The sequence below is a fragment of the Malaclemys terrapin genome, chromosome 7 (genome assembly GCF_027887155.1).
Source record: "Malaclemys terrapin pileata isolate rMalTer1 chromosome 7, rMalTer1.hap1, whole genome shotgun sequence".
Classification (NCBI taxonomy): Eukaryota; Metazoa; Chordata; order Testudines; family Emydidae; genus Malaclemys; species Malaclemys terrapin.
Window position 1 is genome coordinate 95,018,883 of NC_071511.1, and position 27,187 is coordinate 95,046,069.

At 42.8% G+C, this 27,187-nt stretch overlaps 1 protein-coding gene across 8 annotated transcripts in view; it reads left to right on the forward strand.

Annotated features, from left to right (window-relative positions):
• Window positions 1–27,187, forward strand: part of PCGF5 (polycomb group ring finger 5) — a 103,789-nt gene that overhangs the window by 29,577 nt on the left and 47,025 nt on the right. For 6 of the 8 annotated variants that reach the window (XM_054033867.1, XM_054033870.1, XM_054033866.1 and 3 more), the window contains one exon: window positions 21,882–22,182. In XM_054033867.1, the coding sequence (XP_053889842.1) occupies window positions 22,071–22,182 (112 nt within the window). In that variant the 5' untranslated portion in view covers window positions 21,882–22,070. Of the gene's footprint in view, window positions 1–21,185; window positions 21,303–21,500; window positions 21,572–21,881; window positions 22,183–27,187 lie in introns of those variants that run through there. The other 2 variants (XM_054033865.1, XM_054033869.1) reach the window with 2 other exon arrangements.

The following is a 27,187-nucleotide window of genomic DNA, read 5'->3' on the forward strand; positions in this document are numbered from 1 at the left end:
GATGACATAGGAATGTTGAAAGGTCATGGTATTGTACATTAATCACTACTGAAAGCAGATTTTGTCATCTGCTTTAGATGTTGTAAGATGTTTCACTGGAGCTCAAGTAATGCATTAATTTGTGTTCATTAATTGAGTAAGAAAAAATTAGAGTGAGAAGTTTCCATGTGAGGTAAATCATCTCACATTTTGGATTCCAGAAACAATGTGAGGATGGCCTCAAAGGCTAGGGATTAATACAATATGGAGCAGAAACAACAGTAAGGCATAAAGTTGTATTAATACTGTATTTAAACTGCCAAGCATAAAAAAAAACAACTTATCTATCTTTGTACCCCAGTTGTGAAATATAGATGAATTACAATAATTCAAATATATATTGTACTTTTCATCATATAGGATTCCAAAGTACTTTATAGACTATGATCCCAATTTTCAAGGACACACATGCTTAGCTTTACACATGTGCAGGGCCGATGGAAGCACTAGGCAAGTTAGGCAGCCGCTTAGAGCGTCGAGATCTGGGGGGGCGCTGAAAAGCCGGTGCCTAAAAATAGGACCAGATAGCAATCAAGACGCAGGTTGCAGATCGCAGACTGTAGGGAGGACGTAGATAAGAACGACGCTCCCTATGAATTGCTCTCCTGCCATTTACAAAGCCAGCGATTAGGGAAGTCCTTTGATTAGATCTCAGACTATAGGGAGAAGGAGGTGATAAGAACCACGCTCCCAGTGAATTGCTCTCCGACTCCTGTCTCCTGCCATGTGAAGTCCTTTGATTGTCAATCGATAATTGTATAGATTGCTGTGTTGGTAGGTCCATTATTACAGTACTAGCCCCTCTGTCTTGTAGTTGATTGCACAGCAGCAGCCAGAAGGAGAGTGGAGCAGCTTTTGGGGGGGAAGACCCCCCCCCCCCCCGCTGGGGCTGAGCTGTGCTGTCAGTGTGGTGCACGCGGGGCTGGCTTGCACCTGGCATGCTCCTCGGAGAGCGGGCTGCAGGTTTTCCAGGGCAGAGGCTCTGCTCCCTGGGGAGAGAAGGGAGGGAGGCCACGGCTGGCAGTTCTGTGGGCTCTCTTGCGTGGAGGGGCGGCTAAGCTGCTTTAACCCACCTCTCTGCGCCCAGCTTTCTACCCTCCCGACCCTGCTTTGGCGTGAGGGCCGCGCACGCTCTGCCTCACAGTCCTGCCTGCCCCACGCCCCCCTGCTGGAGCAAGAGCCCAGCATTCAATTCCCCAGCCCAGGCGCACGACGGACTCATGAAGGCAAAGCAGGCGACATGCTCCCATTGCCCTGCTACAACTGCACTTGGACCGCTGCTGCATGCCAGGGACTGGAGAGGAGAGTGCCCATTTCACCTTGCGGCTCTTTGAATCCTACCCTACCCGCCGCCCCCCGGCCAAACCCAGATTGCGCCCTCTCCCCCCTCCACACCCAAACCTGGTCTGCTTCCCTTCCCCTCCCCAGCCAAACCTGATCTCCCACTGACTCAACCCAGTCTGCTTCCCTTCTGCTCCCCAGCCAAACCCAATCCCCCACTAACCGAACCCAGTCTGCATCCCTTCCCTATCAAACCCAATTCCTGGCCAAACTCGAACCATCACTGTCACTGACTGAACCCGGTCTGCTCCCCTTGCACTCCCCAGTCAAACCCGATCCTCCCAGTGACCGAACCCAGTCTGCTTCCCTTCCCCACCAAACCCAATCCCCCAGTATGACGGAGTGTCCGCCATTCTAATTTTATAAAAATAACAAGGAGTCCAGTGGCACCTTAAAGACTAACAGATTTATTTAGGCATAAGCTTTCCTGGGTAAAAACCCACTTCTTCAGATGTATGGATTGAAAGTTACAGATGCAGGCATTATATAATGACACAGGAAGAGAAGGGAGTTACCTCACAAGTGAAGAACCAGTGTTGACAGGGCCAATTCAATCAGGGTGGATGTAGTCCACTCCCAATAATAGATGAGGAGGTCTCAATTCCAGGAGAGACAAAGTTGCTTCTGTAATGAGCCAGCCACTCCCAGTCCCTATTCAAGCCCAAATTAATGGTGTTAAATTTGCAAATGAATTTTAGTTCTGCTGTTTCTCTTTGAAGTCTGTTTCTGAAGTTTTTTTGTTCAAGAATAGTGACTTTTAAATCTGTAATAGAATGACCAGGGAGATTGAAGTGTTCACCTACTGGCTTTTGTATGTTACTATTCCTGATGTCCAATTTGTGTCCATTTATTCTTTTATGTAGGGACTGTCCGGTTTGGCCAATGTACCTGGCAGAGGGACATTGCTGGCACATGATGGCATATATAACATTAGTAGACGTGCAGATGAATGAGCCCTTGATGGTGTGGCTGATGTGGTTGGGTCCTCTGATAGTGTCACCAGAGTAGATCTGGGGACAGAGTAGGCAACGAGGTTTGCTATAGGGACTGTGTAATAGGTCCTTGCCGGGACTCGACCCTTCCGGCGGGAGGGGAGCCACACCGACTCACTACTGTTGGGGTAAATAGACAGTTATTTCAGCAGCTCCGGCCCTCCGGTGCAGGGACAGAGCAAAACCGACAGCTAGCTAGGGAGCCCAGACCCTGGATCAGGGTGGGGCAAATACAGTTCAAGCTCAGGCCCTCAGTTGCAGGGGCTGAGCGGATAAACAGTTCAGGAGCCCAGGCCCTGGATCAGGGCGGGGCAAACACAGTTCAAGCTCAGGCCCTTAGTTGCAGGGGCTGAGTGAATAAACAGGTAAGGCACGCCTAGGCTCCTGTAGCCATGCGTTGGGTGAGGGGGAAACCTGCCACCCGTGAGCGGGGGTGGCAGGGGGGAACGCAGGCCCACCCACTCCACTGCGTTCCAGCCCGGGGCCCTAGCAGCGGTTACTGCCGCTGCTGGTCAGTGGGGTATCCAGATCGCAACACACTGACATTGGCTCACAGTCGTTTGCAGCCGGACCGGGGTCGGCTACCCCCGGGCTACTTCCATGATCCCCCTCAGAGCCTACCTCGTTCGTCGCACCGGGCTCGGGCCGCTCCATCTGCATGGGCTCCTCTCGGCCAGGGCTTGGTGGCAGGTCCGGTAGCGCTGCCGGGAAATCAGGCCAACGGCACTCGGGCGGCTCCTCCGGGTAGCAGCAGGGGCGGAGGGGTTCTGGTGCAGTCTCGCCCTCAGGGTTAGTGGGGTGGGGCTCCCAGGGATCCTCCCAGCGACGGGCGCAGACAGGCTCCGGCAGCTCCTCCTCGTAGCGTGCCCAGGGTAGCTCAGGCCAGTTAGGGCCCGGGCCTCGGAGGTCTCCTGGTCGGGAGCTCCCGGCCGCACGTCTGCTCCCTGTGGTGGCTGGCCGCAGACTGAGCTCTGACGGCCGGCCTTTATACTTCCTGTCCCGCCCCTTGACTTCCGGGGGGCGGGGACAGGCGGCGGTGGCTCCACCCACTCTGGTGCCTGGACGTGGGCTCCCTCTTCTGGGCAGGAGGGGAGCCACACCGACTCACTACAGACTGGTTTCTGGGTTAGTGTTTCTGTGGTGTGGTGTGTAGTTGCTGGCAGACTCCTTGTTATTTTTGTGGATACAGACTAACATGGCTACCCCCTGATACTTGACACCATGCAAAACTCTAATTTTATAAATTTTATTAATAACAATAATTGGATATTATAAAGGTAGAATAAAATGTAGTAGATTTTGATATGAAAGAATGAAGGAAGGAAGTGACAGTGTATTGTGTATAATGTATGTGATTTATTTTAAGGTCCATGCTATGTTGTGCAAAGTGAAAACAATAACAAATTAATAAATTTTCAAGCCAAATGTGTATTAATTCTAATGCACAATGCCATATTATGCAGTATTCATTTTTGAAAGTTTATAATAAGTGATGCTCCGGGGGGTGGGGCGGAAGGTGGAAGTTTCGCCTAGGACGCAAAATATCCTTGCACCGGCCCTGTACATGTGAGTAATCCACTGAAGTTAATGGGAGTATTCACATGCATCATAAGCATGTGTGTAAGTTTTTACAGAATCAGGGCTTATGTATTGTAGGTATATGTGACAGTTCTTGGGGTACCTAGGACTGTGAGCTATCTAGGTATCCCCCTGCCTCCAGCTTAGGAAGACTTGCTTGTGCTAAGGTGCGTTTCAGCTCTCTAACACTACCAGGCAATGCTAGCCCTTGCTTTGCTTTGTAGGTTAACAATACGTACACTCCAGTCCCTGAGCCCTTCTGAAGCAGCCCCTGTAGTGTCCAGCCCATTCTCTGCTGAACACCCCCAGAAATACTAGGTTGGCTATCCCCAAGGGAACTGTATATGCAAAAGGTTGTATGATTTAGCTCAGGATCAGCACCTTGCTTAATATCACAGCACTTAGATATATTTATAGTGAAAACAAGGATACATTTATTACCAGAGATTCAAGAAATAGTGAGTAAGAATAGTGGAAACAAAGGGTTATATAGAAAACAAAATCATAACATGCTTTCTAGAGACTAAACTTAACTGACTAGTCTGCTGTCTAAAGAAGTCTTATCTCACCCAACGTCTTCTGCAGCATTTCCAACCGAGGCTGGTTGTGATCCCATTGTCATGAATGTAAACACACTGCCTGTTTACTTCCTAGGTGCAGGATAAAGGATTGTCTGATTTGCCTTCTGTCTATATCCCCAAAGTTCATTGTCTGTACTCAGAGGCCGTATAACCCCTCATCACTTGTTCTTCCTGTGTGTTCTTACCTGTTGACTTCACAGCTGTCTTGACTTTGTATGTAAATGGCTAGCCATTGTGTTATCTTACAATGCTTAATTTACATCTCAACAGGGAGACTGGTGAATAAATATTTCTTGTCTGACAGAAAACCTGTTTGTCTACCCTGCCTTGATATAGACTTCTAAAATGTATTTTCGGTATATATACACACATAACTCCTTACCTAATCTCTGTACATACATTTCACAATGAAATTATTGACCGGTGTGCTCTAGCTTTCATTTAAGACCTCACATGACATTCTTTGACCCAGAATGTACATACCAGAATCAGGACATTCCTGTATCCCTCTTGCCAGGTGGCATTAAGGAGTTCCTATATCAGAGTAGATAAGCATCACTTACATGCCACTGAAATATATGTATCTCTTCCATAGAACATGGCAGTTTTTCTGCACTTAGTGCTATACAACAGTTTTTAGCAAGGGAAATGAGGATTATTTTTTCCACATAAAATACAGGAAATTGAGGCAGTAGAATGTAATTACTAGAGCTGTCGATTAATAGCCGTTAACTCATGTGATTAAAAAAAATTAGTTGTGATTAATCGCCATTTTAATCACATTGTTAAACAATAGAATACCAATTGAAATTTATTAAATATTTTGGATGTTTCTCTACATTTTCAAATATATTGATTTCAGTTACAACACAAAATACAAATACTGTTCATTCTATATTATTATTTTTATTATAAATATTTTCACTGTAAAAATGATAAAAGAAACAGTATTTTTCAGTTCACCTCATACAAGTACTGTAGTGTAATCTCTTCATCATGAAAGTGCAACTTACAAATGGAGATTTTTTTTTGTTACATAACTGAACTCAAAAACAAAACAACGCAAAACTTTAGCGCCTACAAGTCCACTCAGTGCTACTTCTCATTCAACCAATCGCTAAAACAAACAAGTTTGTTTTCATTGACAGGAGATAATGCTGCCCACTTTTTATTTACAGTGTTACCAGAAAGTGAGAACCAGGGTTCATGTGGGACTTTTGTAGCCGGCATTGACTTGTCTGATATGCTAAACATTTGTATGCCCCTTCATGCTTCGGCCACCATTCCAGAGGACATGCTTCCATACTGTGTTAATTAAATTTGTGACTGAACTCCTTGCGGGAGAATTGTATGTCTCCGGCTCTATTTTACCCGCATTCTGCCATATATTTCATGTTATAGTAGTCTCGGATGATGACTCAGCACATGTTATTCTTTTTCAGAACAGTTTCGCTGCAGATTTGACAAAATGCAAAGGTACCAATGTGAGATCTAAAGATAGTTACAGCACATGACCCAAGGTTTAAGAATCTGAAGTGCTTTCCAAAATCTGAGAGGGATGAGGAGTGGAGCATGCTTTCAGAAGTTTTAAAAGAGCAACACTCTGATGTGGAAAGTACAGAACTTAAACCACCAAAAAAGCTGGTGGTATCTGACTCAGATGATGAAAATGAACATCCGTTGGTCCACACTGCTTTGTATTGTTATCGAGCAGAACCTGCCATCAACATGGACACATGTCCTCTGGAATGGTGGTTGAAGCATGAAGAGACATATGAATCTTTAGCGTATCTGACATGTAAATATCTTGCAACACTGGCTACAACAGTGCAATGAGAACACCTGTTTCACTGGGGGGAGGGATAGCTCAGTGGTTTGAGCATTGGCCTGCTAAACCCAGGGTTGTGAGTTCAATCCTTGAGGGGGCCACTTGGGGATCTGGGGCAAAATCAGTACTTGGTCCTGCTAAGGAAGGCAGGGGGCTGGACTCAATGACCTTTCAAGGTCCCTTCCAGTTCTAGGAGATGGGATATCTCACTTTCTTGTTCACAATGTCACCTGAAGCAACATTCTCTCCTGCAAATGTAAACAAACTTGTTTGTCTGACCGATTGACTGACTGACAACAAGAAATAGGACTGAGCGGACTTGTAGGCTCTAAAGTTTTACATTGTTTTATTTTTGAATGCAGTTATTTTTTTGTACATAATTCTACATTTGTAAGTTCAACTTTGATAATAAAGAGATTACACTATCGTACTTGCATTCGGTGAACTGAAAAATACTATTTCTTTTTTTTCAGTGCAAATAATTGTAATAAAAACTAAATATAAAGTTAGCACTGTACACTATGTATTCCGAGTTATAATTGAAATCAATATATTTGAAAATGTAGAAAACGTCCGAAATATTGAAATAAATATTATTCTATTGTTTAACAGTGCAATTAATCACAATTAATTTTTGTGTGATTAATCGTGATTAATTTTTTTAATCGCTTGACAGCCCTAGTAATTACCCAACTTGAGCTATAATCAGGACTCCATTTAGAAAAGTTTCATCAGATCTTTAATAACCACAACAAGCAAGAGTCTCAGTTTTTCATCTTATCCAAAAGATGGAACCTCCAGCAATACTGTGGCCTGTAGCACTATAATGAGGCATTGGTTCAGTACAGACGCAGAAGGAAGAGTACCATCTTTTGAAGTATTACCACCATTTCATGCAGTAACTGCGTTTTCCTTAAACTAAGCAATATAGGTTACTATTTTTGTTATCAGAGTGGACAAATTTGCAACCTGAGGAGATATGGCTGGAAAAATTAGTTATTTGCGACTCTAAGGACAAGTCTACAGTACAGTGCTACATTGGCGCACCTGCACTGATGCAGCTGCGCTGTTGTAGCACATCTGGTGAAGACGCGCTATGCCGAGGGGAGAGCATTCTTCCATCAGTATAATTACGCCACCTTGGCAAGAAGCATGAGGTATGTTGGCCGGAGAGCATCTCCGGCCAACAAAGCACCAGTGTGGACAGCGTGAAACTTGCATCGCTCGGGGAGCAGGGAGCTTTTTCACACCCCTGAGCGACATAAGTTAGATTGACTAAATTGATAGTGTAGACTTGCCCTAAGAGTTTGAGTTTCTTAGTTCTGTGACCATAAAATAAAATTAAAAACACTAGTTATTATACTTGAAAATATGGTTTTCTAAATCCAATTCTTGGAAAATTCACACAGATGATAATAAAGTTGATATTATGATAGTTGATAGTATGAAATCTTTAGATGGAATTTTATGATTCTATTACAGATACAGGGTTAAAGCCAAAAACCAGGCCTGTCAGTTTTTAGGCCAAAGTGACTTCCCAACTGGCATACCGTGCCAAGTTATGGGCTGTGAGTGATTGCTCACTTGAGAATAGTTTTCTGGCTAGAATCCTGAGTCTGCCTCCTCCTCTAACTGTGTTATTCAGATAGGAAATCAATTAAAAACATCAATTTTGCTTAGTTTTATTCCATTAAGATATTGAATAAAATCATTAATATGTTTCAAGATATGGTTCCAGTAAAATGTTATTCAGAATAACTCACATTTTGTTAATAATAACTGTTAAGAGTCCAGAGCATTTAAAGGCCTTCACATTTCAGCCAAGAGTCTTAGACAAATATGGAGAGAATGTTTTTTCTAACTCTCAATGGGCCAAGTTCTGCTATGACTTTTATTCCATGTGATCCCATGGATTTCAGTGGGCTCACACAAGGTATAAGTTTGTACAGAATTTTACTCAATATCTCTGCCAAATTGTTAATCAAAGGGGTGACACATGAACATCAAGCTAGGGTCAGAATATCTTGATCTTCCCCTTCTTTTCTCTCTGTTCAACCAGGGAACACATTATCTATTTCAGTAAGTTCAGAAATATCTATATTAGACTTAAACTTTGGGCAATGAAGTCTACTGTTTTAATATGCAGATGAAAGGACATTCCCATGAATGAGAGTCTTCCCACACAGTGCAAATAAATTGAAGACTCTCCAATGTTATATGATTAAATGTAGGTTTTAGTCTGATTTAATACACACACATTTTAGATTTCTGAGAGTTGGAAGACCAACTCCTATTGAAAGTCAGTGGGAGTTGGACACTTAATTCTCTTGCTACAATGATCAATACCCCTCCCACAACATACCTTTTAAGATCCATGGGCCTATCACAACATGTGGTGTACCTCATCCAATGCATCATATGCCCACACAACAACCATGTACGTGAAACCCGCTCTCAAATGAACTCTCTCAGAAAAACGGTAAAAGACAAAATCACCCTATTACCCACAGGCGAACACTTTTCATAGTATGATCACTCATTACACTGGTCTACAATTCTTGAGAAGTCGTCTGCTTCAGAGATAAAATGTGCTATTTATTATGTATTTTGATGTGCTGAATTCAAATATGACAATTAAAACAATTGATTGGCTACTGTTTCTAAGATATTTAAGTTTTTACATTTTATGTCTATGTATATTGTATAGATAGTAGAGTTTTAACCATAAATTGTAAACCTAGGTCTTTTCATGTGTTTATGGTTGCTTTACATGATAATATTTCACCTGTCCTGTTTATGTAACACTTTAAAAATCAGCAAAAGGGTTATATAAATAAAATCTATTATGAAACAAAAGGCAAAAAACTATTATGTACATAGTTTAGTCCTAGTCAGTGTCTACTCGACGCTCCTTGGCTTGGCTCTTGTATTCATTAAATGGAGCATCTCTTGTCACTGTCCAGCAATAGTCTGCAAGCATTGATGGGCTCCATTTGCCCTGATAGCATTTCTCCATTGTTGCAACGTCCTGGTGAAATTGCTCGCCGTGCTCGTCGCTCACTGCTCCGCAGTTCGGTGGGAAAAAATCTAGATGAGAGTGCAAAAAATGTATCTTTAGTGTGACATGTTGCACTCAAGGCATACTTTTGTATGCCTTGAGGAGGTTTTCCACCAACAACCTGTAATTGTCTGCCTTGTTGTTTCCGAGAAAATGTATTGCCACTAACTGGAAGGCTTTCCATGCCGTCTTTTCCTTGCCACGCAGTGCATGGTCAAATGCATCATCTCGAAGAAGTTCACGAATCTGAGGACCAACAAAGACACCTTCCTTTATCTTAGCTTCACTTAACCTTGGAAATTTTCCATGGAGGTACTTGAAAGCTGCTTGTGTTTTGTCAATGGCCTTGACAAAGTTCTTCATCAGACCCAGCTTGATGTGTAAGGGTGGTAACAAAATCTTCCTTGATTCAACAAGTGGTGGATGCTGAACACTTTTCCTCCCAGGCTCCAATGACTGTCGGAGTGGCCAATCTTTCTTGATGTAGTGGGAATCTCTTGCACGACTATCTCATTCGCAGAGAAAACAGCAGTACTTTGTGTATCCAGTGTGCAGACCAAGCAAGAGAGCAATAACGTTCAAATCACTGCAAAGCTGCCACTGATGTTGGTCATAGTTTATGCACCTCAAAAGTTGTTTCATGTTGTCATAGGTTTCCTTCATATGGACTGCATGACCAACTGGAATTGATGGCAAAACATTGCCATTATGCAGTAAAACAGCTTTAAGACTCGTCTTCGATGAATCAATGAACAGTCTCCACTCATCTGGATTGTGAACAATGTTGAGGGCTGCCATCGCACCATCGATGTTGTTGCAGGCTACAAGATCACCTTCCATGAAGAAGAATGGGACAAGATCCTTTTGACGGTCACGGAACATGGAAACCCTAACATCACTTGCCAGGAGATTCCACTGCTGTAGTCTGGAGCCCAACAGCTCTGCCTTACTCTTGGGTAGTTCCAAATCCCTGACAAGGTCATTCAGTTCACCTTGTGTTATGAGGTGTGGTTCAGAGGAGGAGGATGGGAGAAAATGTGGGTCCTGTGACATTGATGGTTCAGGACCAGAAGTTTCATCCTCTTCCTCTTCCTCGTCTGACGCAAGTGAGAATGATTCTGGTGCATCAGGAACCGGCAGTCCTTCTCCGTAGGGTACTGGGTGTAGAGCTGATGGAATGTTTGGATAATGCACAGTCCACTTTTTTTCTTCTTTGACACACCTTTCCCAACTGGAGGCACCATGCAGAAGTAACAATTGCTGGTATGATCTGTTGGCTCTCTCCAAATCATTGGCACTGCAAAAGGCATAGATTTCCTTTTCCTGCTCAACCACTGGCGAAGATTTGTTGCACAAATATGTTGCAGCATATGTGTGGGGCCCACCTCTTGTCCTGATCTCCAATTTTGCAGCCAAAATAAAGGTGATAAGCTTTCTTAACCATAGTGGTTATACTGCGCTTTTGTGATGCAAAAATCACTTCACCACAAACATAGCAGAAGTTATCTGCACTGTTCACACAAGTACGAGGCATCTCTGCTCACTTTGGCTAAACAGAAATGTCCCTTTGAAAAATCAAACACTGACAAATAAGAGAGCACGACACTGTATGATTTCTAGAGCTGATATAGGGCAATTTGTTCAGCAGAGTGATGTAAGCTTCGTTATGATTGCATCATCCATGACTTCTAGGAATAACATGATGCAATTCATATTGTGTATGACGCAATACCAGCTTCAGATTACATCATTCATTGTTTTGCCTAGAAAGCAAGTACTGTCCAAACCCAGTCATAGATTTATTCATAGATCCAGTCAAAGATGTATTTTAGTCATTTCTGGTTTAAATTGAGATCCCTTCCCTTTATAACTCACTTATCCTCCGCCATTCCCAAGTCAAGGGTCGTATATACTGACCCAATAGCATATCTTGAAAACTAGAGCCAATCAACAATTTTAAGCATCATTTTCGTTCTCAGTGACCCAGAATTAGTAAAGTTTGACTATATTTATTTCAGAAGCATTGTGGCTGTAGATCAGTGTTATCTGACCTATTAGTCATTGTCCTCAAAGGAAACCTTCAGAAGACAAACATGGGGACATGTTTGCTAGACATGCATGGTCTCAACAGAGACGCTGGTTTTGTGGCTCATTACAACAGTTTGTGACCTACTAACCCTCCTTTGTCCTACAACTGCAAAGGTGTTAAATTTACCACTTCATTTTAAGTGGCTTCTTACAACATGTGTTAACAGGTCTGGCCTTATGGGTGGGCCATATGGTCAAGAGGCAAGGATTCTAGGGTATGAGTCTGTGGAAGGGAATTCAGGATAAAGGGGAGGGAGAAGCAGCAGGGGCTGGGGATGATGGGGGTTTGTGAGGAGCCCGGGGAGGCAGCAGGGGTTGGGTGATGGAGGGTGTGTGGGGCGATAGTGACGGCCAGGGGTGCTAAAATACAAGTGTGACAGGTTCGGTCGCAGAGACCCTCTTGGGACTGCCACCTGATGTGCTGAGACTACCTCTGAGCCCATTTTCCCTGCCAGCTTGGGACTTCAGTACTCTGTCTTGCTGAGCCAAACACGCTAGGCTGCTGCAAACACAGACCCAGTGCTCCAGGTACTCCAAGCATTAGGCACCATGCCCTAGATCTGGGGTGGGCAACTACGGCCCACGGGCCAGATTCGGCCAGCCAGCCATTTTAATCCAGCCCTCGAGCTCCTGCTGGGGAACGGGGTCTGGGGCTTGACCCGCTCCAGCCGGGAAGAAGGGTCAGAGGCTGCTCCACACAGCTTCCAGAAGCAGTGGCATGGCCCCCCTCTGGTGCTCCAGCCGGAGAGCAGGGTCGGGAGCTGCTCCACGCAGCTCCCGGAAGCAGCAGCATGGCTCCCCTCCGGCTCCTACATATAGGGGCAGACAGGGCTCTCCGTGTATGTGGCCAATGGGAGCTGTGGGGGCGGTGCCTGTTGACAGGGCAGCGTGCAGACCGCCTGGCCGCACCTCTGTGTAGGAGTGGGAGAAGGGCATGCTGCTGCTTCTGGGAACTGCTTAAGGTAAGCGCCACCCTGAGCCTACATCCTTGAGCTTCCCCCCGTGCCCCAACCATCTGCCCCAGCCCTGATTCCCCTCCTGCCCTCCAAAACCCTTAGTCCCAGCCCGGAGCACCCTCCTGCACCGCAAACTCCTCATCCCCAGCCCCACCCCAGAGCCCGCACCCCCAGCCAGAGCCCTCACCCCCTGTCGCACCCCAACCCCAATTTTGTGAGCATTCATGGCCTGCCATACAATTTCTATTCCCAGATGTGGCCCTCGGGCCAAAAAGTTTGCCCACCCCTGCCCTAGATTTTTAAGTATCTAGGCATCACTGTGCTCAGTGTTGCAATGCCAAACTAATATAGGAGCCTACATCTCCATTTCAAAAGGACTTCTAAGTATCTAAATTCCCTTTGAAATTGAGTGCAGCAACACTACTTACCTTGAAAAAGCTGAGCCTATGGCTCTAACAGCTGGTATCTCCCCATGTACACTCCACTACTTGCCTCCCACACCACTGTCCTCAGGACCCCCAGATATCCTACCTCTGTGACCCACTCCTCACCAACTGCCCTTCCAGTCACTCTGGAGCATCTTCTGAGTAGGAGGGAAAGAATAGAAGCAAATTCACCCTCAAGGGATTCCTCACACTGCCCTCTGCTGACATAACACTGCTCAGCTGATTCATCCTATCTCCTCTTTGCAGAGGATGGTATACATCCCACTATTGCTTCAAGATAACACTTACACAGAATGTAGAAACAATCCTACTTTGGGAGGGGATGGGTTAATGATCTAATAGGGTATTTTCCATTTCTGATCTGAATGTTTCAGACAAGTCTGATAGTAGTAATTTTATTTGGATCCATATGTACACTTTAATATCCATGCTTCAAGGCCTGAATAGTGCCCTTCTTTGACTGCAAATAATTCAGGTATTTGTATCCTATAATTCAAATAGGATAACTACCAGAGTGCCATATAAATGTATAAAGAGTATGTTTTTGACTAATGAAAATGAATAGGAGTCCTTTTTATGATAAAATCTCGCCCTCCTCTCAAAAACATTTATTTGCCAAAGGTATCACCATATTCAGGCTAGCACCTTAGATTTCACTATGCATTCATAGCATACAAAATAAGAGTGAGCATGTGAGAGAAATTCCACCCTCTAATGAACTGAGGTAAGTAACTGCTAGTACTTGCCAACAGATAGGCACCTTGTATAGAGCTCAAAGGTGATGTGAAAGGATTCCCATACCAAAGCCCTTTTGGTGACCCTTTCTCGGGAATATGAGGGAGAAGGAAATACTAGGTCTATTCCCACACTTTTCCATCAAGTCAGAGATAGAAAAGCCCCAAGTGAAAGATAAAGTCTTTGATAGTATAAATTTGAATAAAATAAAAAATTTTACATAGTAGTTAATGTAACCATTCCCTTGGAAAGTAAAGAAAATGACAATGTATGATCCCAAGATAATGACAACAAAAGCTGTTAGTTTACTTATATTTAGGGAAAAATATTGTAACCATAATTCGGGAAGCTAGCATCAGAAACAAAAGTAAAGTAAGTGCTAGACAAGGTTATATTTAGCATATTTTAATTTTCATCTGTGAAAAGATGCAGTAATTTTTAAATCTTGAATATTTGTTTTAAAGTTAGTACTGTCACCACAGAGCAATGATTATTTCCTAATTATTACTTCCTATTCGGTTCTATTTCTGATGGAAGTAAGTATAGTGATACCTCTTAAACAGGATTCTGACTGCTCAGACAAAACACAGTTTTCCAAACGTAGTTCTTTAGATGGGAAACAATTTTCCCAATCCAGATGTGTCCCAGGATCTTTTCTGCCTACCCAGTAAATCCAAATCTCTCTTGGGATAACTGAGTGCTTGATTACAATGGATATTATGTAAGGGGGGAAACAGAACACATTAGCTTTTGACCAATTAATGGTTAAACTGTAGCTCAAAGTGATAATCAGAAAAACTGGGGCTTCAATCCTGCAACTAGAGCTGCATGGATAGATGCTTATGCTACTGAAGCCAGTAGGGCTCCATAGGTGTCTCAGAGCCTACCTACTGGATCTGCTTGGAGGATCAGGGTCTTAGTTTGATTGTAAAATGCTAGTGTCAGCTTGACTATTGATCCAATGCTTATTTTCTGTTTCCTGACATACAGCAGAAAACTTAAATGTTGTCAATATTTGATGTCGGTTCTTGAAAGTGTTACAGCTTCATTAATGAGCAAAATTAATGGAGCAGTTGTAATTCACATGTTGCGTTATTCACTCCTCTGTTATTTATGACCTGGCCACTCCATTAAAAAGATATTTGTGACGGGTTGGATCACAGAAACCCCCTTGGGAGCTGCCACCAGATGTGCAAAGACTACCCCTGCTCCTGTTTTCCCTGCCAGCTCAGGACTCCAGCACCCTGTCTTGCTGAGCCAGACACTCCTGTCTGGCTCCAGACACAGACCCAGGGTCTGAATCACTTGTCCCAAAGCTGCAAGTTTACCTGAAAACAGCTCACAGTAGTGTGCTTGTCTTTAGCACTCAGATGCCCAACTCCCAATGGGGTCTAAACCCAGATAAATCCGTTTTACCCTGTATAAAGCTTATGCAGGGCAAACTCATAAATTGTTCGCCCTCTATAACACTGATAGAGAGATATGCACAGTTGTTTGCTCCCCCTGGTATTAATACATACTGAGTGAATTACTAAATAGAAAGTGATTTTATTAAATACAGACAGTAGGATTTAAGTGGTTCAAAGTAGTAACAGACAGAACAAAGTAAGTCACCAAGCAAAATAAAATAAAATGCGCAAATCTATGCCTAATCAAACTGAATACAGATAATCTCACCCTCAGAGATGCTTCAGTAAGTTTTTTCTCAGACTGGACACCTTCCAGGCCTGGGCACAATTCTTTCCCCTGGTACAGCTCTTGTTGCAGCTCAGGTGGTAGCTAGGGGATTCTTCATGATGGCTCCTCTCCCTCTCTGTTCTCTTCCCCCCTTTATATATCTTTTGCATAAGGCGGGAACCCTTTGTCCCTCTGGGTTTCCACCCCCCCTCACTGGAAAAGCACCAGGTTAAAGATGGATTCCAGTTCAGGTGACATGATCACATGTCACTGCAAGACTTCATTACTCACTTGCCAGCACACACATATACAGGAAGACTCACAGGTAAATACAGCCATCTGCAGACAATGGGAGTCATCAAGATTCCAAACCATCATTAATGGTCCACACTTTACACAATTACAATAGGCCCTCAGAGTTACATTTTATATTTCTAGTTTTAGATACAAGAGTGGTACATTTATACAAATCAGATGATCATACTCAGTAGATTATAAACTTTGTAATGATACCTTACAAGAGACCTTTTGCATGAAGCATATCCCAGTTACGTTACATTCACTTATTACTGTATTTTCTCTAAAACTATCCCAGTTACATTATATTGACTTATTATCAAGTTTTTATAAAACCATATAGACTGCACAATGTCACAATATTTATTTTCTATAGAATGCAAGGAATTACTGTACATCATATATGTCAGAGTACTACAACAGTTTAATAGGGAATGCAACAAATTACCCCAAACCTTTAAAACTTTTTAGGATACATTCTATATTTTCCACACATTAGACTGCTTTCCATAATAGTAATGGCAGTATCTATCTAAAACCATAGTACATTACAAGACAAACTTTTGTTTCTACCATCTATGGAAAAAAGAGCAAGCCAATCAGAAGCAAAATCAGGTGTTTAAAGAATATGAAAATGTTTGGGCCGTTTTTGTTTCCTCATTAGCATTCAAGGGATGTAGTTATCTCCTTTGTACTTGATGCCCTGAATATATGATATATATTTAAAAGCACTAATGTAATTTATTATTCTTGATTATGCTATTTTTCTTATAATGCAAAAATAATCACTCAACACCAAAATATTAAATACTGATCGATATTCCTTATAAAATGGGATTTTAAAAAACTTGGCTTATGAATCATAGAGTCATAGAAGTGTAGGACTGGAAGGGATCTTGAGAGGTCTTCTAGTCCAGTCCCCTGCAGTCAAGGCAGGACTAAGTATTAAAGACCATCCCTGACATGTGTTTGTCTAACCTGCACTTAAAAACCTCCAATGATGGAGATTCCACAACATCTATAGGCAGTTTATTCCAGCGTTTAACTTCCCTGACAGGAAGTTTTTCCTAATGTCCAACCTAAACCTCCTTTGCAGTAATTTAAGCCCATTGCTTCTCATCCTGTCCTCAGATGAACAAGAACAATTTTTCTCTTTAACAACCTTTTATGTACTTGAAAACTGGTATCATGTCCCCCCTTAGTCTTTTCTTCTCCAGATGAAACAAACCCCGTTTTTTTCAGTCTTTCTTCATAAGCCATGTTTTCTAGACCTTTAACCATTTTTTGTTGCTCTCCTCTGGACTTTCTCCAATTTGTCCACATTTTTCCTAAAATGTGGTGCCCAGAACTGGACACAATACTTCAGTTGATGCCTTATCAACGCAGGGTAGAGCAGAAGAATTACTTCTCATGTCTTGCAACACTCCTGCTAATACATCCCAGGATGCTGTTTGCTTTTTTTTTTTTTTTTTACAACAGTGTTACATTACATATTTAGTTTGTGATCCACTATGATCCCCAGCTCCTTTTCTGCAGTACTCCTTCCTAGGCAGTAATTTCTCATTTTGTATGTGTGGAATTGATTCTTCCTTTCTAAGTGGCGTACTTTGCATTTGTCCTTATTGAATTTCATGAGTGTCTAAACCAGTCATGTCTGTGTGGGGCTCTAAAATATGGTTTGAGCTAGACATCATTACAACAATATCATTCCACCTTATAGCTATGCTTTAATGTAATGTTGTGCATCAATTACTATTTGAAACTGAGTCTGGTGGATAAACAAATATACTTAGAAAAGACCTTTAACAAGCAATACTCCTGGGGAAATTCTGTGCCATTGCACAATGCAGAATTTTGCAGAAATTAATGTTGTGTACACAGAATTTCCTTTCCCCCACAGAAACTCGCTGCAGTGCTGTTGGCCACCACTAGGGGCCACTGGACCCAGCAGAGCCCAGGTTGCACATAGAAGACACTACTGGGGGAGGGGGAGGGAGCTAGAGGGTTCTCAGCAGCGGCAGTTCCCAGCGCGCCCTGAAGGAAGGAGACAGCATGCAGGAAACTCCATGCAAGCCTGGGACCCGGAATCAGGCTGTTTCTCCCTTCCTGGGCTCTGAGGGGTAGGGGGCAAGTGTCTGGGTTGGGGGGCATGGCTGGGCTTTGGTGGGTAGGGAGTGAGAGTAGCTGGGCAAGGAGGGGCATGGCTGAGCTCTGGGTGTGTGTGTGGGTGTCTGGCCGGGGGGGCCCTGCAGCTGGGCTGTGGGGGGAAAGGGGTGTGGATATCTGGGCTGGGGGGGGAGGGGTTGTGGGTGTCTGGCTCCCTGCTGGGCTCGGGGGAAGGAGGAGGAGAAGGAGGCAGAGAAACAGGAACTGGGTTGTCAAAGGGGTTTAACTCTCTACTCCTGGGGGAATTTTTTGTGTGTGTCTGTACTGTTACAGACGTACTTGCTGATAGATATATTGAAATAAACTTCCAAATTAATTGAAATGGGCATGATTATGACAAAATTTGCAGAATTTTAAAATGTGCGCAGAATTTTTAATTTTTGGTGCAGAATTCCCGCACCAAAGCAAGAGATTTTATAAACCAAATAAGTTTTGAAGTCCCCAAAATTAGGATCCAGACAGAATTTCTTTTAAAGCAATCCTCCCAGCCTCAATCATTTTGAAATGGCCAAGAGAATAGCAGCAGCTGCTTATTTTACACCCAAAGGGGTTTAATATTGCACTCTGATGCTTATAGACTTTATTTCATGTTCAGTAGGGCCACCCAAGTGATGATTCTGAAAAAAATCAACTTCTAACAATTGGCAAAACTTAATCACAAATGGAAATATTCAATTTGCCAAATAAAAGATTGATTGATATGAAAATGGACTTATATTTAGTATTATAGAAATGTTTGTTAAAGATCATTATGATTTTAAAGTGTAACAATTCAATGTTATTTTTTTTAAAAATACTCCATTCAGACATCCACACTCTTTTTAGCTTTCAATTTCAAATATCTGAACTTCCCTGTATCTTTAATAATTTTGGTTTTAATTATGTTTCAAAACTGTTACTTGACTTTAATTATATTGTAGTTTGTAAAAGTTACTGATTTCCTCTTCCTTCCTCCCCCACATTTTCCTAATCTGAGTCAATGCCTGTCTGCTGTGCGTAAAGAAGGAACAACTTTAGAAAACCGTGTCTTAAAATCCTCCTTTTTACATACTTCGTGGTAAAAGTTGTTTAAATTATGGGAAACAATGTTTTTTCATTAACTTGCAATGTTTTATTAACTGAAACTTTTGAAAGTACTTGGGACTTTATTTCACTGTTTCCTTATACTTCTTTTAAACAATTTTGTCATCTAACAAATACATTCTTATGTTGCATGTTTTCCTTCTTACAAGGTGATATTTTCTAATCTTAGAAAAACTTGCCAGAGTGTGTATTATGACAAACAAGGCTAAACCCAACAAAATGTAACTTTTGTTAGACAATAGTTTGCTAGAAGCTGGGAATGGATGATAGGGGATAACTTGATGATCACCAGTTCTGTTCATTCCTTCTGAAACACCTGGTATTGGCCACTGTCAGAAGACAGGATACTGGGCTAGATGGAACTTGGTCTGACCCAGTATGAGCATTCTTATGTTCTTAATCCATGCTGTTTTTTGTTTTTGTTTTTTTACTAAGTTAAAATTGATTATAGTTCAGCAAACTTTCATTTATATTGTAAAGTCTTCTCATAAAAATGAAAACTTTGTTTGAAAAAAAAAAAAACTTTTGATGAATTAAAAACCTCATACTTAAAAAAAAAAAAAAAGTCCAATACTTTCATTGTACCATAACTTTAATTATAAGTAAGATTTCATTTGAACAATACTTGACCTATCCTGCACTCAGACTGAAGTTATGGGACTCCATTTAGGTGTAAAGGTTCCACCCATCTGGATTTGATGGCAGGATTGGGCCTTAGGAAAGCCTTCTACTGTTGCAGCATAACTAAAATATGGAAGATGAGACTGAACTGGGCCTAGACAAAGCAATTGTTTCATAAGTAAAGTGGAAAGTCACAGGCTATAGGTGGGAGACATGGCACGGCACAGTCACAGATTCTAAAGCAAAATCACAGCATGGGAAGTACTTTGTTCTGTTTTTATCTTTACCAAATTCCACCTAATTTGTTTCAGAGTAGCAGCTGTGTTAGTCTGTATCCGTAAAAAGAACAGGAGTACTTGTGGCACCTTAGAGACTAACAAATTTATTAGAGCATAAGCTTTCATGGATGCATCCGAAGAAGTGGGCTGTAGTCCACGAAAGCTTATGCTCTAATAAATTTGTTAGTCTCTAAGGTGCCACAAGTACTCCTGTTCTTTTCACCTAATTTGTGTCTCCCCCAACCATGCATCAGTTTTGTTTTTTTAAATATACATCACCAGTTCCATCCCAACAACTTTGATAGCAACCCTGTATTTATATAAATCAGGGAGCAAGACAGTAAACATCTGACAATGGGGAATGCTTTCATTCATGCTTGATTTTACATCCATGAGTAGTCCCACTAAAGGTAAGCGTCTGTGTAATTATTTTCTGGATCTGAGCCTAATTTATTTCAGTATTTTACTGATAGTAACTGTGTTCTCTCTCTAAATGCCCAGTGCTATATAGAAAGGATAAAAGTTTTGAAAATTCATTTGTTTAGATACAAACTATAATAAGAACAAAATTCAGTATTATTAAAAAAAAAAAAAACAACACCTTGAGAGGTGTGATTTAAGTCCCGAGAGAGATTTTTATAAAAACTGTGACAGAAAGAGAAAAGTCACTGGGGGCGGACTATTTTGTGCCAATTACTGCTCTCCTCATCTAATGCTACTCAACGCAAGCTGCTCCCAGCTTCATAGCCATCGAGCCTCTTCACCCCCACCTCCTTCAGCCACCCCTCTTCTCCACACCCATCTGCCCTCCCTAGCCCCCCTGAAACTCCCCAGCCATCTGCCCTCTCCAGCCCCACTTCTACCAGCCACCCCTCCTCTCCATCCACACCCATCTGCCAGCAACATAGCAACTTCCAAGCCACCTACCCTCTCCAGTTCCGCTACCACCCCACCTCTCCCCAGCCATCTGCCCTCCCCAGCCCCACTTCCCCTCCTTTCCCCAGCCATCTACCCTCCCTAGCCCCACTGCAACTCCCCAGCCATCTGCCCTCTCCGACCCCCCCCCTCTCCATCCACACCCATCTGCCAGCCCCATTGCAACTTCCCAGCCATCTGCCCTCTCCTGCCCCACTTCCCCTCCTCTCCCCAGCCATCTGCCCTCTCCAGCCCCGGCTGCCCTCTACCTCACCTCCAAAACTACCCACTGTCCCCAACTCCCCCAGAGGTTCCCCCCAGCTCCCCGCTCCAGCGGCGGGTGCCTGGGGCTCTTGGGAGCGGCAGCCCCGGAGCCCGCGGGGAGACGCCGCGCCCTGCCCCGAGAGGCCGCCTGGGCTGTGGCGCAGGAGGGCTCGGCGTGGGAGCAGCGCCTGCGCGCCTGTCCCGCCTGCTCTCGCTCTGGCCCAGCGCTGGGACCGGCCGCGGCAGCCCGGCGGGAAGGAGGGCGGGCTTGAAGGGGCGGGAGGCGCACGCTGTTTCCCTTTCTCTTTCGCTGGGCAGCGCGGCTGGGGCTGCCGGCCAGAGGCCGACGGGCGCCGCAGGTACCGCTCGGAGGGGGCTGGGGCGGACACGGGGCAGGAGGCGCCGCAGGTGCATGGGGGGAGGGACAGGAGTTTTCCAAGAGGGAGGGAGCGCCACACCACAGCCCTGACGCTGGGCCGTGGTGCCCCGGCCTGCCCAGCGCTCGGGGAGACCCCCCCTTCCCCTCAGGCCGGGGGACGGGACCAGAGCGGGGAGAGCCGCCCTCCGCCGGGACCCACCGTGAGGCCTGTTTACGGGCTGTGCCTCTACAGGAGGAGGAGTTCGTCCTGTGTGTGGTTCAGTGGGACGTTCCCAGGCTCCTCCAGGGTTTACTGAAAATCTCCCAGGGTCCCGGCAGCCTGCGCGCAGCCCCTGCCCCCCACCCACCTCCCCCAGCCCTGAGTGTCACTTTGCCTTGGTCACTTTGCTAGCCTCGTAGTATGCTCGGGGGGTGGGGGCAGGGACACTGGCTTAATTCTTGTCAGCAAAGCACCTAGTACAGAGTCGGTGCTGTGGATTGCCCCATGCCAAGGACTGTGACACTTGTCTGCTGGGACATCGTCATCATTATTATGCTTCTCCTTTCACATGCCTTGCAGGTATGAAAACACCCAGCCCAGAAAAGGAGCAGGAGTTATGAATGATGTCTCCGTGAGAGGTCTGGAATGTCCATCAAATGCCTGGAGAGGTGCAGTTGCACAGAGCAGCTCCTGTGAACCACATCACCTCCAGCTGTCAAACTCACCCCTCTGGCCTAAAGCGCTCAGCCAGCATCGCCTGCCCCACGAATGGCTACCCAGAGGAAGCACTTGGTGAAAGATTTCAATCCTCATATCACCTGTTACATCTGTAAAGGATATCTTATCAAGCCAACCACAGTAACTGAATGCCTCCATACCTGTAAGTAGTACTTTGCAAGGTATCCATCCTTCACAAGTAATGCTTCCTCCAGATATCACCACTCACTTTTAAAAAAATGTATAGCATGAAAGATTATAAAGTGTTTCAGGATGTTCAGCTTGCTCAGCTTGGATATACACTATTATCATTGAAAAATCTCAGTGTGGAGTACTTTGGGCCTTAGAGTTAATTGGGGAAGAGAGAAGTCAAATATTTCAAAGGGATTTGTTATGGTTCTAGCAGTATACTATACTTAAAATTACAGTATAGTGTATCCAATGTACATTTCTAATAACATGAGAACTGTTGAACTGAATTATGGGGAGGGAAGACTCTGAACTAAGTCAAGCTCTGCCAGTTGGTGAGAAATGTTCTGTCTGCACTGAAAATGAGTGGCTGAGACATCTGCACAAGACCCCCCCCCACCTTTGAGTTTCTGCACATGGAACTGACTACAGCTTTACAATGTATAGCCACCCATGTGGGAGCCACTCCCTTTGTGGAAAGTTGAGTTGCTACAACAGACTGGTGACTATCCAAGAACTACTTTTCCTGAAAATTCTTTCGTTTGCAGAAGAGCACTCTGGGAGATATAGCACAGGAGGAATCTGTTGCAGTGAGGCATGTCCTGCTGATCTGTGTGCCCAAAATACCTATGTTCTTCTGATAATGGAAGGCTTCCAAAACTTCTGGGGCTGTGGATTGTTTTCACTTCCAGTTCTTTAACCCCAATCAGCCTTCAGAGTTCTTCAAGCCTAAATCATACTATTCTAGTCATTTAGGCTGTAATGGATCACACAGGGTGCTTCCCTAACATAAATGCTATTCTCCCGGGCTACTAATGGTGTTAGTGCTGTGACTTTTCAGGGACTCGACCTATCATTTAGCTACTAAAGCCAGACCCAGATGATGAAGACATTGATGAATGGCATCTCCTCAGCCTGGATTTTCTCTTCGCTTCTCTCCCTTTAGACCAGATGTGTTGTATTAGCTTTTCTTGGTAGAGAAGTTGTAAATGCGGCTGCTCTGCCACTTGTAATATTTAGGTATCTGGACAATAGTCTTAGTGCAATGTCTGTCATAAGTAACAGCTGGGAATTTTAAACCATCCTGTGCCTTCTGAATGATAGAGACAGGAAGAGCTCTCTGGGATATCTTACACACAGAGTATAGTCCTTGCAGATCAGGCTCAAAGAGTATCATGCTCCTCATGAGAGCATGTAATGTCTACTCAGTGAAGTTCAGGAAGGAGGGAATACTAGCTTTACCGTGATTTAAGGATGCCAGTCCCCACAGAAAAATTACCTGGGCCAGAATTTTCAAAACTGTTGTTTGTTGCATATTACATAATAATAACATATCTATCTAGCAATCTGTCTCTTTGACATAAATTACAAAAACAAATCTCCCTGCTGAAACTACCAGCGTCTCCTAACAGGACTGTACCCACATCAGAATTCCTTCAGAACTTCCCAACCCTCCAAAAACAAATCTCAGTCCCTTTTCCCTTCCCTCCTCCAAAGCCTAAGTAAATGTGTGACTTGCAGTGTGTCCTCAAGGTCAGTAAACCCATCCAGTTTTGGAACAAGGTGAGTCCCTCAAGGAGGATACCCTACCACCAGGACCCCTCCATTTGTAAATAGAGGGAACTCCAGTTTGAGTCTCTCTGCTCCTTGTAATTGTGATAGTAAGCATGTACTTAAATAGGCAGATAGGCACTTAATGGAGCGTGTAAGTGGAAGGTAAGTGCCTAAGCAATTTTCAGAAGCGTGATAAAGCGCGTGCAAGTCTGCAGTAGATTTTGGTGAATAGTTGGTCCTTTCATGGAATTCTACATTGTGTGTAAGGGAGTGGCTGATTAACGGTCAACTTTATTTATGCCCTTGAACAAGTGAAGTGTTTTTTAATTATAATTTTAAAATCTCTAACAAGGACATTGTTCGAAAAATTAGGTTATTTTTAAAGCTGGTATATAAAGAGGTAAAAGTTTAGTTTAATAAAGTAGGTGATCTACAGAGAAGCTTTTCTTTGTATCACCTGTCTTGTTACTTAGCTGTGGGTAAGGGAGAGATGAGTCAGGGCTGGAGATCCCAGGATACTAGAAACACAAGGGGGTGGGGTGGGGGTGAGGTAATATCTTTTATTGGACCAGCTTCTGTTGTGGAAAGAGACAAACTTTCAAGCTTATGCAGAGCTGAAGAAGAGCTCTCTGTAAGTTCAAAAGTTTGTCTCTTTTTCCAACAGAAGTTAATCCAATAAAAGATATTACCTCACCCACCTTGTCTCTGTAAATACAGTATCAATGATATGTGTTCCTTCAGTGTTGATGTGGGTGCAGCAGCACTGACACATGTATACATAACTGTTTGGCTCAGTGCAAGGGTTTTAAAAGTGGAAAGTGGACCATCAGTATTAACAATTATCCTATATAAAGGGAAATTAGCGCACTGTATGACATGATTTGTATGTTAGTGAATTAAAGGTATGTCACACTGGTGCTTTTAAGCTGTGGTAAGTGAGTCGTGAAACTTGTATAATGGTTTGCCCTACGTATCATGGTGCAGCCAAAAATCAAGTGTATCTGACAATTCTCTCGCTGCACTGACATGCGTGGCATACGTCTCAAAATTCTGAAACCCATCTCACATTTTGTTTATTTTTTTCTCCAGTGTGTTAGCTGTCGCTTTGTGTTGTACTGTAAAACAAGACAGTTAAAATTGTACCATATTTGTGTATCTCATACTGTCAGTGTGAAGGTTTTTATAAGGTGTTAAATAAATATAGTTATCACTTAAATTCCTGCTCAGAGATTTTTCCCCCTATTCTAGAAATGTCAAAGTGATAGACCCACAAAAATGTGCAGAGTTTTCCATATTATGAATAATAGAATAAGCTCATGCCTCTGACAGATGAAAATATTGGTTGATTGGACCTACTCCTATAGAGGAATCACAAGTCCGTACAAAGTTTTTGAGTGTTAGAATTCACATTTTGAGTTCTGATTTACTGACAGATATGTAAAAGTCATATATAGCTACTGGTAAACAACTCCCTAATGACAGCACAGTTGTACATAATAAAGAGCACAAGTTATTCTAGTTAACATCAATATTTATTTCAAATCAGTTTTCCTTTTTCTAATGATGATGAAGTGTTTTGGGCTGGTAACATTCAGTTTTGGTCAAACTATGCCCTTTTTTTTTTTTTTTTCTTCAACTGGGGGTAGTGGAGGGGGAGTTCTTATAGTACCAACGCAAGACATCTTGACATCTGTCCTTTTTGGAGGATGAGAAGATTTTTGCTTATTCTGAGTTGCATGCAGAGGTAATTATCAGTCACTTTTTTAAAACTAAATTATGAAGATCTTAATTGCAGATCTGTAAGAAGTCATTGCAACTACTTATCTGCTTAAAGTAAAACATGGCTTTAAGTGCTTTGCTGGATCAGGGCCTTAATGTTCTTCTGTAGATTTTATAGCTCTTTTATATTTGAAGTTTAGAGTATTGATGACTTATTGCATAGTGTTTTCTAAGGTAATAGTTTGTAAATATATTCACATGACACTAAAAATGACAGTAGTGAAGTATTCATATTTAAGAGTTCTAGGTATAAAAAAAAGTTCATATAAGAGCAAACAAGACCAGAATATCAAGTTTGTTCTTCTGTTCTTGTTAAGTCCTTTGAATAATTTTTGCTCTGTAAGATAGTTTTGTGTTCATGTATTTTCATACAAATGAAAATCAAGTTCAATATTTAAACAGTCAGAAGTATTAAAATATTTTATTGTTGATTGCTATAATGAGATCTGTGTAGTGTCTCTGTGGTTACTGTTTGTTGCTATTCCATATTAATACTTTATACCATGCAATCCCAGATAATGAAAGTTCATTTGTGTCCTGAGGGTTGTACTGTGCCTCCTTGATGGCATCTCCTTTCTCGTCTGCACCCTGTTTGTCACAAGCCTGGAGTGCAGCAGGTGTGCCCCTGTTGCTGGATTTGTCGGCAAGAGATCCTCCTCATTTCATTAGGATTATGGGGGACCCGCAGTGCAGCCCGGCTGCTAGATCCATCCATCCTTGGGAAGCCAGCCATCAGTCTCTATAATTAGGAGAGCCAGCCAGTGGGCCTTAAAGTCTATGCCCCAGGCTCAGAGAGACATGAATGCAGACTTTAGAACCTCTTTGGCTGGCTTTCCAGATTATTAAAATGTTTGTTTTCTGAAGATTTCAGGAGTCCCTCAAAGATCCCCATATTATTAGGGTTCACTGTTTTTGTTTCAGAAGTGGTCTTAGTTCTTTGGAGAATTGTTGGAAGAAATTACAAAATAGTTTTCCGTCCATTTATTAAAGTATTTGCAGTTCACATTTCAATTCAGGTGAAAAATAATAAACAGAAGAAAGTTACTTTGCATCCAGAATATTTTAACAAATTAATAATAGCACACCTATTACTTCTTGCCAAATTATATTCAATTTTTTGTCTTGATACTAAAATCTGTAATTAATCATATTTGGAAGCAACCACAATCTGATACTTTTTGATTAAAAACTATAGTAGTGTTTGGGTTAATATAAATTTGTAGGCTCTTATTTTGATGTTGTTGATTCCTAATTCAATATCCATGCTTCTCTGATGATTTTGATTTTAAGATTCAAGTACTGAATGTTCACCAGTGCTTCTACCATCACTGTTGTTAAAGGCTATATATGTGGAGGGAAAAATAGCTCATTTCAACCCATGGAACAATTTTTTATAATTTTCTTTTTACCCTTTTAGAAAATAGTAGATGTCAAGTTTTTCAGTCACCAGTATTGCAGGGATTTTTGCAGGAATTCTGTATCATAACTGATTGCAAACTTACCTTCATTTCAGATCCTCCAAAGTCATGACTAGCTCCTGCTTTGCTGAGACTCCCCTGCATGCACTTTCTCTGAATCTCTGTGCTATGTTGTGAGGAATATAAAACAGTAAAAAAAATTGCATACTTATAAACAATACTCTCCTA